The sequence below is a fragment of the Schistocerca serialis genome, chromosome 1 (genome assembly GCF_023864345.2).
Source record: "Schistocerca serialis cubense isolate TAMUIC-IGC-003099 chromosome 1, iqSchSeri2.2, whole genome shotgun sequence".
Taxonomy (NCBI): Eukaryota; Metazoa; Arthropoda; class Insecta; order Orthoptera; family Acrididae; genus Schistocerca; species Schistocerca serialis.
The window spans coordinates 732,949,228-732,963,981 of NC_064638.1; the positions used below are offsets into that span (position 1 = coordinate 732,949,228).

Consider the following 14,754-nt stretch of genomic DNA (forward strand, 5'->3'; position numbering starts at 1 on the left):
GGACTGCGCCGTTCTGCTCTCTTACGATGTATAATGACTACTGAGGTCGCTCATATGTAGTACCTGGCGGTAGGTGGCAGCACAATGCACATCCGCGGAGCGCCCCATTCTGCCCTCTCACGATGTCGCTGATATGGAGTACCAGGCAGTAGATGGCAGCACAGTGTACCTAACATGAAAAACGTATGTTTTTTACGGGTGTCCGGATACTTTCGATCACATAGTGTATATACTGTGAAAAGTAATGGTCCTATAACGCTCCCCAGAGGTACGACCGAGGTTATTTTTACGTTTGAAGACTTCACTCCGTTCAGAATAACATGCTGTGTTGTGCTTGCTAGAAAATCTTCTATGCAGTTACACAGTTTGTCTGATATCCCATGGGCTCGTATTTTGTTCATTAGGCGATAGTGCGGAACAGTATCGAATGTCTTCCGGAAGTCAAGGAACGTGGTATCTGCTGGGCGCCTGCATCTAATGCATTCTGTGTCTCGTTGACGAAAAGAGTGAGCTGGGTTTCTTACGATCATTGTTTTTGGAACCCACGTTGCTTCCTACTGAGGAGATTTTCGGCCTATAGAAATTTCATAATACGCGAGCATAAAACATATTCCAAACTTCTACAAAAGTCCGACGTCAGAGATAAAGGCCTATAGTTTTGTGCGTCTGCTCGACAACCCCTCTTGAAAACGAGAATGGCTAACGCTTTTTTCCAGTCGGGATCACTTCGCTCCTCCAGATACCTACTCTACGCTGCTTCTAGATGAGAGGCAAGTTCTTTCGCGTGCTGTATTTAGAATCATATTTGTATCCCGTCAGGCTCAGTGGCCTTTTACTCTGTTGTGCGATTTCAGTTGCTTTTCTGTCCCATGGTCAGCAATTTGGTTATCAGCCATTTTGACGTTCGTGCGACGATTTACGGAAAGTATTACAGTGTGACATTCCTCTATGAAACAGTTTTGGAAAAAAAGGTTAATATTTCGGCCTTTTCTGTGTTATCCTCCGTTTCAATGCCATTATGGTCACAGAATGTCTGGACAGAGCCCTCGATCCATAAAGTGATTTGAAATAAGATCAAAACTTCTTAGGACTTTCTGACAAGTCGATAGACAGAATTGTACTATTTAATTCGTTGAACACTTCGTGCGTGGCTCTCCTTAAGCTGATTCTAGCTTCGTTTAATGTTTGTTTGTCTGTGAGACTTTGGCTACGTTCAAATCTGCAGTGAAGCTGTCTTTGCCTTCGTAGCAGTTTCCTAATGTGGCTGTCGAACTACGGCAGGTCCTTTCCATCCCTAACAACTTTGCTCGGTTCATATGCGTCGTAAGGCGTATTCTACAACACTCTAGAATTTTGCCCATTGATGCTCAACATAATAAGCCCTGGAGATGCAATTTTCGTACTGTCCGTTCAGGTAATCTGAAATTTGTGTCTTGTCGCTCTTGCTAGGAGAAAAATCTTCTTGCCTTCCATTGTATTCTTATTTTCAGCCGTTTTCAACGATGTTGTAACGGCCTTATGATCACTGATTCTCTGTCCTACTCTTGAGTCGGAAAGTGAGAGTCTGTTTGTAACTAGCAGGTCAAAGATCTTCACGAGTCAGTGTTATGATTAACTGTTCAAGGTAATTTTCGATAGGGCACTCAATTTCAAACGATTCTCTGTCCCTACTACCAGTCCTAATCACTTGAGCTCCCAGTCTATAGCGGGCAAGTTAAAATCTAAACCAAAAACTGAAATGTGACAAGGAAATTTGCGTTAAGTACTCTCCAAGTTTCCTGCTAACTGTTCCGCCATTACCTCTTCAGAGGCAGACAGTTCGTAAAAGGATTCAATGACAATGTTCGATGCATCTATAATACCTGTCTTCACTCAAATTATTTCACATTCAGAATCTACTAATCTCATCAGATGTTATCTTTTTATGGCTATAAACACGCCTTCTCCACCAGCGTTCAACCTACCTTTGCGATGTACATTCCAGTTCGGATTCAGTATTTCATTGCTAATGACATCTGATTTCAACCAGCTTCTGTCCCTAGGACTATGTGGGCTTTGTTACCGTTCATAAGCGAGATTAGTTACGAGACATTTCCATAGACGCTCCCGTGCTTAACTAATAATATATTTACATTTTCTTTCTTGGATCTTCGATGACGAATGCTACTCTGGACTGAAGGTATTTCACCGGGCTTGTGGAGGGAATTATGTCTTGAAAAACCAACATGTGTGCGCCACACGCATTCTGTTAGCGTAGGTAGCCGCCCATTGCGTGTAGTGCATGCCTGACCTTTTAAAGGGAACCTCACAATTCTCCACCCTACAGCGGATATCGAAATTTTTCGTTCGATACCGTCGCAAAATCGTCTGAACCTCTGATTTAGACCAACCATTCTGCTCGAAAGCAGAGGACCATTATCCATTCTGGGAGCAAGGCTGCAAAACAATAGCTCCGCTTCCACCTGGCGGGGGAGGAGTCTTCACCGCCTGTAGAAACCGAGAGTGGCCTCTGAACCGAGGCGGTAATGTCGTGTCTACATGAGCCACAGTTGGCAGCCGGATACACCCAGTGCGCTCAGTCGCGGCCGGCAGTCTCTCCTGCACTCTTCCGAAGAGATCGTCCAGCAGACAAAGAGTGGACACTGGCTTACTTTCCCGATCTACTCTGAGCATTCAGTATACACTTTGTAAGGAAACTGGAACTCTCGAGGAAACTGCAAGTCTCGAGGTAGCTTCAGTTGATGGAAACAGTTACCTTGGCGGCAACATTAGATTCTGTCGTGCACTTACACTCAGGTATCGATTTTGCCATATGTCATTGTCACTTTTGGTCGATCCTGTACTGACCTAAACAAAAATTTCTTACGTATCGCAACTGTCATTAGGGCATATTCAGTGCTGTTGAGGCTGCAATCTTTAATCTACTTCAAATCGTACAAGGAATGTATCCTGCAAGGGCGTCTTTGTGGCGTTACGTTGTAAACCTTATCAAGGATCTACACTGAGCTCACAACGAAAGTATAAACACGTCAGAAACATTATTTCCCTCGTACACAGCTGCGTATTTTCTTGACTTCGCTCAACTTTTGGGCACTAACGTCTCTTCATCACCTGTCAATAATTGCAGAACTCTTTGCATATACATGATGCATACTCCCTCAAAAGAAAACTGAAGCACCCAGAAGGGGAGGAAGAAACAAAATGAAACTAAAAGTGTTGAAGGGTATGTGATGTTATTTCAGCGATTACGGTATAGAGTCAAATTTACAGTGAGCTTGGGAGTTTGAGCCTGTTTATTAATCAGAAGTTGCACCATCTTTGGCCTCTATGTAAGTACTGATTCGGTTGGGAAGGGTGTCATAAAGCCTTTGTGCCCTCTCTTGAGACAAGCTTCCTCACAACTGTTGTAACTGACACTTGATGTCCTCGATACGGGCACTGTGACGGAATTGACACCGAGCGACGTGGCGCAGTGGTTAACACATTGGACTCGCATTCAGGAGGACGACGGTTTAATCCCGCGTCCGGCCATCCTGATAGAGGTTTTTCGTGATTTCTCTAAATCGCTCCAGGCAAATGCCGGGATAGCTCCTTTCAAAGGGCGTGGCCGACTTCCTTCCTCATCCTTCCCTAATCCGATGAGACCGATGACCTCGCTGTCTAGGGACCGATGACCGTAGCAGTCTGGTCCCTTTAATCCCCCAAACCAACCAACCAACCTCGCTGTCTGGTCTCCTCCGCCAAAACAACCCAACGGAATTGACGACGGAGCCCCACGCGTGTTCTATTGGGGACAAATCTGGAGATCTGTCTGGCCACGGAGTTTCTTGACATCAAACAGGAAGTACATAGAGACACATGTCTTGTATTGACGAGGATTGTCCCATTGAAAAATGTCACCATGATATTGCCGCACGAAACCTTACACTTGAGGACGAAGGAATTCCGTGACGTACCGTTACGCCGTGAGAGTTCCCTCAATCACGGGCAACGATGGCTCCTTACACCATAACGCCAGAAGTAACATCGCAGTGCCCCTCCGAAACATTTGAAGAATAGGACCTCCTCCAAAGGCCGGCGCTATTCAACAACAGTCCATGCTTTCCCGTCACGACACCCCTCCAAACGCAGCCGTCTGTATTGTAGTGTTATCGGCAGCATATACAGTGGGCGGTAATTCCATAGTAGATTGTTGCTAGTCTCCGACCAATGGTGCGAGATGAGACACAATGTTGCATGGAGTCCATTATTTTTTCTCGAATGGCAGGCGCATATGTGAAGTTACGATGTCTTTGGTGCACAATATGGCGATACTCCCTTGTGTTCGTCAGACGCGGTTAACTGGAGCCTTGACGACGAGTATGCCTGCTCTGACATTCGTATGCAGTTTAGCGTCAGGGCATTGTCGCATCCGAATGCCCAACATATCTCGATAATGCACGATTCGACCAGCCGCGGCATGTATGTGTCCTTCAGTGATCACCTAACACCTGACGCTTTTCACGTCTCTTGTACATCGTACCAGACCTGATGACAACACTAAAAACGAATGGTACTAATGAATCTGATAGCCATTGTATCTGTCATAAAGAACTGCAACTGTTAATAATTTACATACTCGCTGACAAATAATTAACTGCCGGCTGTTGTGGCCGAGCGGTGCTAGGCGCTTCAGTCCGGAACCGCGCTGCTGGTACGGTCGCAGGTTCGAATCCTGCCTCGGGCATGGACGTGTGTGATGTCCTTAGGTTAGTTAGGTTTAAGTAGTCCTAAATCTAGGGGACTGATGACCTCGGATGTTAAGTCCCATAGTGCATAGATCCATTTTTTGAAATAATTAACTTGTAAGTACCTGCACTAAATATAATGCTGTATAGTGGCACTGCTTTCAGTATGCTTACGTACACGAGGGTGGACCGTTTTCCTAATGCCTGGAGATGGCTTTAAAATACTTATTTCCTATCAGTTTTTGGTGCGGTCCTGCAAGTGCATTGCATTTCTGGAATAAGCGTGACCATCTGAGCAAATCTTACACTAGAACATTTAATTAGTTCAAAAATGGTTCAAATGGCTCTGAGCACTATGGGACTTAACATCTTAGGTCATCAGTCCCATAGAACTTGGAACTACTTAAACCTAACTAACCTAAGCACATCACACACATCCATGCCCGAGGCAGGATTCGAACCTGCGACAGTAGCAGTCCCGCGGTTCCGGACTGCAGCGCCTAGAACCGCACGGCCACCGCGGCCGGCATTTGCATTTAATTAGTAGTATTACTTAACCGGTTTACACAGGATACGTAGTGTAGGTTGTTCAGTCGTGTCTGACGTTGCTTCAGATAATTCGCAATGATTGTGTAATTGTACACACATTCTGCAGTAACTCATATTTTTATACTTAAGAGAACGGATAAACATTGCAAGAACGAGTACCATTAGTCATTAACCTCTGTTGCGGACAATGTGATTCGCCTGGGAGACGCATTGCAGCTATTGTAGAACTATATATGTGCAGTTGAATATTAATTGGAACATTGTGTAAAATGGATAGGTGGTGACTATTTCTTTTGCAAAGAGCTTGGTCCCTCGTACATCCAGCGTCATCCATCTCAGTTTTAGAGCATGTTCATTTGTTGTTTCACTTAACTCGTGGGCCTGGAGACCTATTTGACATCACATGTCGCTCCAGAACTGTGCCATGATGATCAGATGCTCTTATTTCCAACATGAGGATGTTATCGTGGGGCGCAAAAGTTGCCTGTCCCCTTTCCGATCACAAACATCCGGGAGAGAAGGGGTAGTGGCGAGGGGTGTCTTTGACTTTGCTGCAAACTATGTATGTGTGTTGAAGGCTGTTCTTCAGCGAGTATGAACCAACATGTTTCACCATCGCTTTCGTGTCTTAGTCCTCACATCTTCAATTCGAAAGGACGCGCTACATTATTAGTTGAAAGGGAAACGGAAATCGTCTAAGTAACCAGATGGGCACTATGACGGGAAATACCGCAAAACTATTCGCACAGTTTGTCATCGAAATGGACATTGAATTTTTTGTTGTGCTCATAACCTACAACATTTCATGTAATCTTACGTTTGCTCGGAAGGTGCATATTAAATTTCGGCAACTTCGCTCTCTCATGTAAAGATACAAAAAGATACTAAGGGCAACAGATATATTTGTCAGACATTCAGACTAGACGACAAAGAACTTCCGCTAATAATTGGAACAGCTTGATGTACATAGCTTGCCACTTCCAACGGGGATAAAGAGACGGTGCAGTTGTTTGCCGTTGATTTAACAACCTAACGGCCAGTTATTGGCAGCCTGTCATTTTTAAAATGAAATCTAAATTTAGGGTAAGTTATATTCAATGGTGCACTGATTTTATTATTTACTATTGTAACGCATCTTTTCCGAGTTGATAGGAATGAATTGTCGAAGGAGTAATTATACCATCCGGACTTCTCTCCAGGAAGTCATTTTACGTGCTTCAGTTGCGATGGATCGTGGCAGCTGGAATAAACTGTACTGTTTTCGTAAAATCTATAATGTTGGATTTTGGAGTGAATTTCTAAGTTCCATATCATTGAACTTTCTTCCATTTGTTTGTTGAGCTCACTGGACATTGTTAGAAGCCGTTTCGAGGTTAAATGAAATTCAGTAGTAAGAACTTGCAGTTCTTCGGATCGGTAAAGAGCAGGGAGCAGTTGTATCAATCTGTTGACGGTTGAATACTACTTCGTGTGAAAACGAGATGGATACCCTTGTGAGAAAGGTATTTCAGTAATGCAGTTAAGCAAAGAGCTGATCTGGGCCCGGCCCATAGTCGACAGCAGTGCAATTCTGTAGCGCAGCAGTCTCGCGTCTCTCGGATAGGTCTGGAGCACCCTCACCGTATCGCGGACGTGCGTTTGCACCTTCATCCAGACTCTTACAACATTTATAACTCTGTCTTGTTTCTTTATCACAAATGACAGTAAAGTTTATTTGTTAAAGTTTCAGACTACCCCTACAGGGCATATTACCAGTCTCGTTCATTGATGTCGACGTATATGGGTGGCTTTCAAATAACGTTTGCTATCATGTCTACAGTGCTAAATCGTACTCCTTGTGGAAGGCCTTTAACATTACTAAGGACGCTGTGCAATAAAATTCGGATACAGTCTTGCCTATGTAATATGCTCAGTCGATACAGCTGACCGAGGGCTAATGCATGTTTCTTTTTTTTTTTTTTTTTTTTTTTTTTTTTTTTTTTTTTTTTTTTTTTTTTTAACGAATATTAGACTATAGATTGAGGGGACGATAGAGATACGCTTGAACGTCTAGGTTTTGAGCCATTCTCAGTTTCCGACAATCATTCAGCCTTGCGTGCGTGGAAATTGGAATCGCCGCTGCAGCTGCGGACTGGCTCCGTCCAAGGTCAGCAACAAGCAACTCCGCAAACACTTGTCAGATTTTCTAGTTTGAAGCAATGCTCGACTGAACTTACACGCTGCACCACAGCGGTGTAATGCACAATCCCAAGATCTTTTATTTGTTCGTTTCTTTTATTTTTTTATGTAGCCTTTTTGAGTAAGTGTAGACTCTTCGCCTACATTTTCACAAATTTTACAGGTAATTACATATTGATTCTCTCTGCCAGCGAAGTTTCTCATCGTATTTCCAAGTTTGTGGGAGTGCGTGCAGAGGAGCTACTGATTAGTGGGTTCATATGTAATCAGAAGTATGACGTAACGATAAAGTGTGAATATCTTAGTTCTTATTTTGTCGCAGTGCGTAGCGATGTATCCGAATTTAGTCGGTACTAAAATTTCACTGTCATGTTTTTATGACCCAGTACGGCTGCTTATAGGTATGTACGAGCTATCAGATTCAAATAAAATCAAACACGTATTTACGAGAACGCGGTAGGCGACACTTTGAACTCTCGAATAACTGATTGACTGGTTGATTTGCGGTCGTAGCTGTTCTCGTAACTGTCGTTGTTTTTGTTGTGTTCAGTTAACTCATTTTGCCACTGATAGTCTGTACCATATTTTTTGAATTTACCGAGGGAATTGTTCCAGCTAATTAAACGGATGTACAGTTGCACTACTTTTCATCATTTAGTAGACAAAAGAAATTAACTCTCGTCCTGAATTCTACGGTTGGAATTAAGTGCAGATTGTATTAATGTATAAAAATGTTCTGCAGTAATTAAAACACTGGTCTAGTGTTGGGGAGAAAGAATACAGTCCACTTACTTTATTCGAGCAATATACACAGTAAGATTCTTGTGACGGTTTCTTTTCCTATCGTCGCCCGACTGATGTTTGATTCGTCTTTAATGAGCTCAATATCAACAACATTTTGAATACAACATAAAAATTAAGGACTTAATTCATTGCAAACGTAGCAGAGTAACCCCCAGAATTGTATTGGAGATAGTCCCTTATTACGAGTAAATGTGATCGTAAATCATTCCCACTAAATAAACTTATAAACTGCCGCTTTTGCGTAAGGCTACGCGATTTTTTTAAAAATAACAGCAACCTTCTTTATATTTATGCTGACATAGCTCATAATGCGGCAGAAATATTGAAACAACTCTTCAAGCATTTGCCACTACTTCGTCCAAAGAGATTCAGGCCGTTTTGCAGAAATATGGCTTGAGTATATTTGGTCCCTTTCGGGTAGTGTGTGGTCTTCTGGAAGTTGTGCTATGTGGCATTTGTTATTATTGGGATTTTAGAGCGTTACGTGTATTCACAAACGTTATGTTGCAATGCACCTGCAATGAAACGTGTCGCTTTCCATAAGCATATAGCGAGACCTAATCATATACTGTGTCGCGGAAAATTTAGTAATTCCATATCCTAAATCCGGAATACAGAGTATTACTGACTAATTAATAAACTGAAGGCTGATAAGAGCCAAGCAGTGAATCTCGATACCTGTTAGTTAGGCATGTAATGAAGTGTAGCGTTAGCTGTCCCACACCATTGCGAGGTTACGACTGCATTAAAATGTTATCCCTCTGACAGTGGCCTCAAGGAAGCGCACAGCAGAGGAAGATGTGGAATGCTTACTTTTCAGCTTCAGTCCGTCGGCGTCGCAGGGCATTTTGTCGAGAACACACTTTATGTGGCGCTCGACTGCAGCTCGGTCCGACAGATAAGCTGACCAATCGGCGTTGATAAATGCTGTGAGAGACGGGTCCTGATGGCCTGCGGCGGCGGCAGCAACAGCAACAGTGGCGAATGCAGCCAGCGGCAGGAGCGCGCGGCACGCCCACATCCTCACTGCTGTCAGAAGAGCCGCGAATGCGCACTGCCTGGCCTCTTATACCGCCGTTAACGCCAGCCCGCCGCCGAGCGGCGCAATAAGAAGGCGACTTGCCTCCCAACCGGTCCGCTGCGATTTTGCGCTCCTCACTGCCCCCCCCCCTCTCCCCCTTTTCCTTACCAGCACAGTTTTTCCTGTATTATCGTGAGATTCTAACACCTTCGTCGCAGAAACATTTCTTTCTGTTGTAGAGCATTGACCTCTGTCCCAGCAATGTTTATCATCAGAAACATCCACGTGTTGAAAAAGAGTCGAGGAAAGCTAGATTTCAAAGCTTCGTCGACATCGATGTAATTTTATAGAATTTATATAACCTCATTTTTGCGACTGACTTTACTCAGTAATGAGAACGGTGATAATGTGAGACGTTCCGTGTTGTTGTTCCTTGATTTCCTGTGTTCATGACAATTTTGTTAATTAACTATTCGTCTTTTTCGCAGTTAAATCTCGCAGTTTTCCACTAAAGGCACTTTTGATGGATCATTATTCTCGTTTCATCTTAATATTACAGTAAATAGGTCTTTCTTTGTGACAAGAGCTCAGTAGCGACGGAGATTGTTGGGTTGGAGAATTACAATATTCGCAGACTGTCATAGGCTTTCACTCCTGGAGACACTATGAAGAGGTTTAAGACTCAACTCATATTGGCTCATGGTCTGCCAGTTATAAAATGTACGCTCCATCTCTTCTTGCTGGAAAAATACTGAATATGAAAATTACATTAACTGTATTGGCTCGAAAATAACCTGCCACCGCAAAAAGCTGCACTCCTAAATTTCGAGGAAGGTGAAAAAACAAAAAGGCATGAAAATAACCTACACACAGACTGAGAGAAGAAAAATTACCAAAACTTTATTTGTACTTACGTGTAAGACGTAGGTATGGACCGTAAACATTTGGATGACGTCGTGCTGTAAGTTGATCAGCTTCTCCTCGAAATCTGCTGGCATTCTTTGTGCTAGAGTAGTACTTTGCCGGAGAGCAAGGCCATTTCTCCGCATAAACCGATGACACAAACCAATATTCACACGAAATTCTCATTGTGGACAATTTCTCTTGAGATTGGCATCCCATCTTTCCTCTTATCTTGCACTTAGGAAAGAACCTTAACTTCAAGTTCGGCATACTTGCCACATTTCAGTCGCCTGAACGACTTTTTCATTGAAATTCCCTCTGTCCGTTTTTCTTCTGAAGCAACTCAGTGTCGCTCATTAGGTTCGTCGAGTCCATACGTCCTTCCGGCCTCTCAGTTGGTTGTGGTTTTGGCATAACTTACAAAATGGCATCGTTACTGTGCCGAATTACTTGGCTCGATGGTGGTTTTTGCTCTGAATGGTCGTTAATGTCGTCATAAATCAGGCTCCCTTACCAGCGTCCAACTGAAATTGAATTATAAGCTAACGGACAAAAATGACAGAACTTTATAACGTTAACGCCAATAAAACACCGGTAGAAGTTTGCATTGTTGCATTATAAAGTGCCTTGCCGCCAGGTTCGGCTACAGACGGCTGTTGTATTGTTGGAGATGAGCTTAAATATTGTACAGCAATTGTTTGAATAGATAAGGTAGCGGATATAAAACGCACCCTAATTTTCCGAGTGTGAAATTCGGATAAAAAGTGCGGCATATTTTCTGGTCAATATGATCTATGAAAATACAACTATCCACAACCATGTATTGCTGACCTACACCGAGGTGATGCGCATAGACCGTTTCTCAGACAACGATACTCTCCTCATTGTCTTCAGTGGAGGACATAAGTTTCTACTTTATCATCTCTTACCAAATGATTCGCTCGAAGGCTAGGCTCATGTCTTTTAAAATACACTATGATTTTGAAAAATAGGACAAACTGCGGGAGATGATGACAGATAGTATAAGAAATACATAAATGATATAACGATGTAATACTCTATACAGTGCTTTCCAGTGTAAAACGCGTCGCCATATTACTCAGTGTTTTCAGAAGCAGTCATTGCCTTCCACGGATTTACGCATAAGCCCCTACGTACACTGATCACTCATTTTAAACCAAACTACCATCCAACGTGCATCCGAATGTCTTTATAGACATCATGAAAGCATTTTTCATTGCCTGCGTATCTCGAAGCTTTAAAACAGAACATTTTTCGCATATACTCCTGGGTTGGATACAGGTCTTCATACCGTTTATTTGGAGCTGTATTACCTTACGCGGTTCATCGATTGGGAAGATGATGTCCAGGTTGTACTGTGCGCTGCTTCTCAAAGTACGAAAAATCATCAAAAATTCAATATGTCTTTTCAAACATCGTTGTACTCAACTACCAGGTTTAGGTGAAATTGCTCCTCACAGTATTATATAACTGAAGAACAGAGGCGACACGTTACATTTTTTATATTATTTCCAATTACAAACCTGAAAGTAATTAATTTTACTTACCTCGTTTTGTTGAAAAAGTGTAAATTTTCTTCTCATTGTAGGCACAGTGGTCTAGAGGTAAGTCAGATTCCTAATGGATGCAGAAAGATATTAGGTTTTTCAACTGTAGAACTTCTTCAAATCTGTAATAAAAGTTGCAGGTTTTGCTGTTCACAAATATCACATTTATTGCACGCTTTCAAGTAATTATCCTTCAGGTAAGCTTATTGTAGATACACCGATAATGCAGGGAAAGCCTGTTACGGAACCAGCAATGACTTAGCACGTTGCTACCAGCCTCCAACAACAGCCACCTCACAGAACCAGCAAATAGTACAGATTACGTACGTATCAATGAGATTCTTTTACGTAACTATTGGCCCACCTGTTGATGAGATTTTCTGTGAAAGTTTATAATTCATAATTTTAATCTCGATAACGTCAGGTGAACTTATTGTTCAATAATTACGATTATTTTGAAATAAATAAAATATATATAATAAGCAAAACGATGCTTCTAAAAATTAGTCATTATCATTTATGCCTGAACACGTACTTTGGATATAAGTGCACAAAACCTATCGTTAAAATAATATAAATGCAAGATCACAATTTTAACTCTGTGGAATTGTGTCCTGAATTCATCGCACGTATTGAATACTCCAGTATGTGACAAAAGAAGGGCCATTGACCAGTTCCATTACAAGGTGCACCACCATGTAGTAGCCACATGACTCCATCGAACAACCAAAATCTCTTGTTTCAGCAGGGGAAGCAATATGTGTTGCAAGCGGTGTTTGATGCGTCTCGCCTCGAAGCGGATAGCTTTATTGGAGATTTCTGTAGTCCATTGAAATACTGTCTACAGACTGTTGTTCGGTATGCTTAAAATCAGCTCTAGCATGGAACCACTTTTTGCGGGCAGTTCTTCATTAGAATGTTCTTGTCCAATATTTTCTCAGGGATCGCCTCCCGGAGTACGTTCTCACTGTTCATAATCACCCTGTAAGATGTTCAACCATTTCGTCCAGAACAGTTCGCGCTGATATGTGAGGCTGTGTGTATGCTGTCTCTATGAGTTAATGGATTATTCCAGGCAATTCCAAATATTTTCAGTGTTATTAAATCCCGTAAATTGTAAGGTGGAACAGATTGCTCCTGAATGCTATTCATGCAAGGCAGTTTACCACGTAAACATGAGAATTGGTGTTATGAAAGAGAAATTTGGTAAAGCTTCGATCTTCACTAAAACAACAAAACTTCCTTGTCGACCACATTTCCCCAGCCTTTCTGATTCAAGTTACTTATTACTTTAGCAGTGCGATCTGTTTCGTAGTAGTTGACATATACTCAAAAAGTCACAGGATCGTTAGCTTGCAACATTACACGCAAACACACCTTGCGGAAGTCTTTGTACGATCAACGAAATTGAGCATTGTACGATCAACGAAATTGAGCATCTGATAATCAGACGGAATGTGACTCCAGTGACTGCATAAAACGTTTCCAATCTTCCACGGTTCAATGTTGATGAGGTTCTGTCCGTTGAAACCTAATCGCTTTGGGAGCAGTAGTGAACAAAGCTCTTCCGTGTGCTCTTCTGCCAGAAGTATCCATAAGATGCTGTTCTCTTTGGAGTCTTCGTTCGAATGCTGGTTATGAAGGACCAGCGTTGACGTTCTCAACAATTCCTGTCTTCTACTGAAGCTGTTTCTAGACACAGGCTGAGACTTACACCTCCGACGCCAGTTCGTGATGAGCATCTTTCGGCTACAGATTTTAGTTCTCCTCGGAGATAAGGATGTCTGCCATATCTAGCTGAAACATAGGACAACGTGTGACACAACTGCGAAATCGATCACTTCGCTCCCAGAATGGCGTTGGATACGTCCGAATGCAATCACCACCTTTTATCACTCCGTTACATCGGCTTTCCTCATATGTGTCGAACGAGACAGGTATCGTTATGTACCACATACGAGGATACAATGATCAACAGCGGTTGAATGTCCAGTAAACTAGTACGTATTAAATTCCATTAATACTAAAGCGAGAAAAGTTCCCCGTAGAACCAGAAAACGCAAATAAATAATTTTATTCGGTTTTTCATAAGGGATGTGACTAACGAAATAATTTATTTCTGATTCTGATAATGAAATTACAAATTTTTGTTCAAGCTCTTAAATCGTTGTAATAAGGAATTAGTCCAGAGACACGTTAACAGTGAAATTCCGAATAATATAACCCTTAGTCGTGCGTCTATGGGGCCGTATTTTCAGTTGGACAATGACCGTTCCGCCGATATGACTGCAGCCTGTAACAAGCGTTCTTTTTCCTTATCTTTACGAACCCTTCATGGCACTTCAGCAGCAGACGTCAGACGTTTACTGCAGTGAAATAAAATGGTATAGTCAGTTGCATTCAGTGGGTACAAACGTCAGTTTTCTCAGTGTACATAGATTGGACAAAAAGCGTGATTATCTTTCCATAAACATAAATACGTAATTTTTGGACCTTCGTGTGTGAGCTATATGTAACACAGATAAGGTATTTTGTTTTCCCCTTCTGATGTGAAATGGTGAATCACATTTATGACGTCGTTGTATCTTCTTGATCTGCAATTATATCGAACAATACAGTCTTCCAAAGATGGCAAATTGTAGATGACCGCTTATTACTTGCTTCAGTAATCGCAACTGAAAAGGGTCTACAGCTATTATAGGTGCTGTTCGTTCAGCGTGCGCACCTCACGGGGTAACGTCTTCTGTGGGAATAATAATGAATGTCAAACTGAACGTACCGTTACCTTCAGTAAGCAACTATCTTTTACCTCCAGTAAGAAAAGCACCGCACGAAAGGAACGATGAGCTTAATAACAGTTTAGAAAATTAAAGTACATTAGAATCTTTTTTAAGCATGGCTGCAGCAGCAACTGTGCAAATGTGAGGTATGGAATAAAAATAGCCACCAGTTGCAGAAGGTAGTTGTCAAAAGCTCTTGACCTAGATTAAAACTGAAGACACTG

General features: G+C 42.2%; 2 protein-coding genes across 2 annotated transcripts in view; one reads left to right on the forward strand and one right to left on the reverse strand.

Moving 5' to 3' along the window:
• LOC126481646 (ejaculatory bulb-specific protein 3-like) overlaps positions 1-9,350 on the reverse strand; it is a 32,307-nt gene extending 22,957 nt beyond the window's left edge. Inside the window, exon 1 of the mRNA XM_050105559.1 lies at positions 9,072-9,350. Within this exon, the coding sequence (XP_049961516.1) occupies positions 9,072-9,279 (208 nt within the window). The 5' untranslated portion in view covers positions 9,280-9,350. The remainder of the gene's footprint in view (positions 1-9,071) is intronic.
• LOC126428134 (peripheral plasma membrane protein CASK-like) overlaps positions 1-14,754 on the forward strand; it is a 1,166,960-nt gene that overhangs the window by 1,034,745 nt on the left and 117,461 nt on the right. The window lies entirely within an intron of this gene.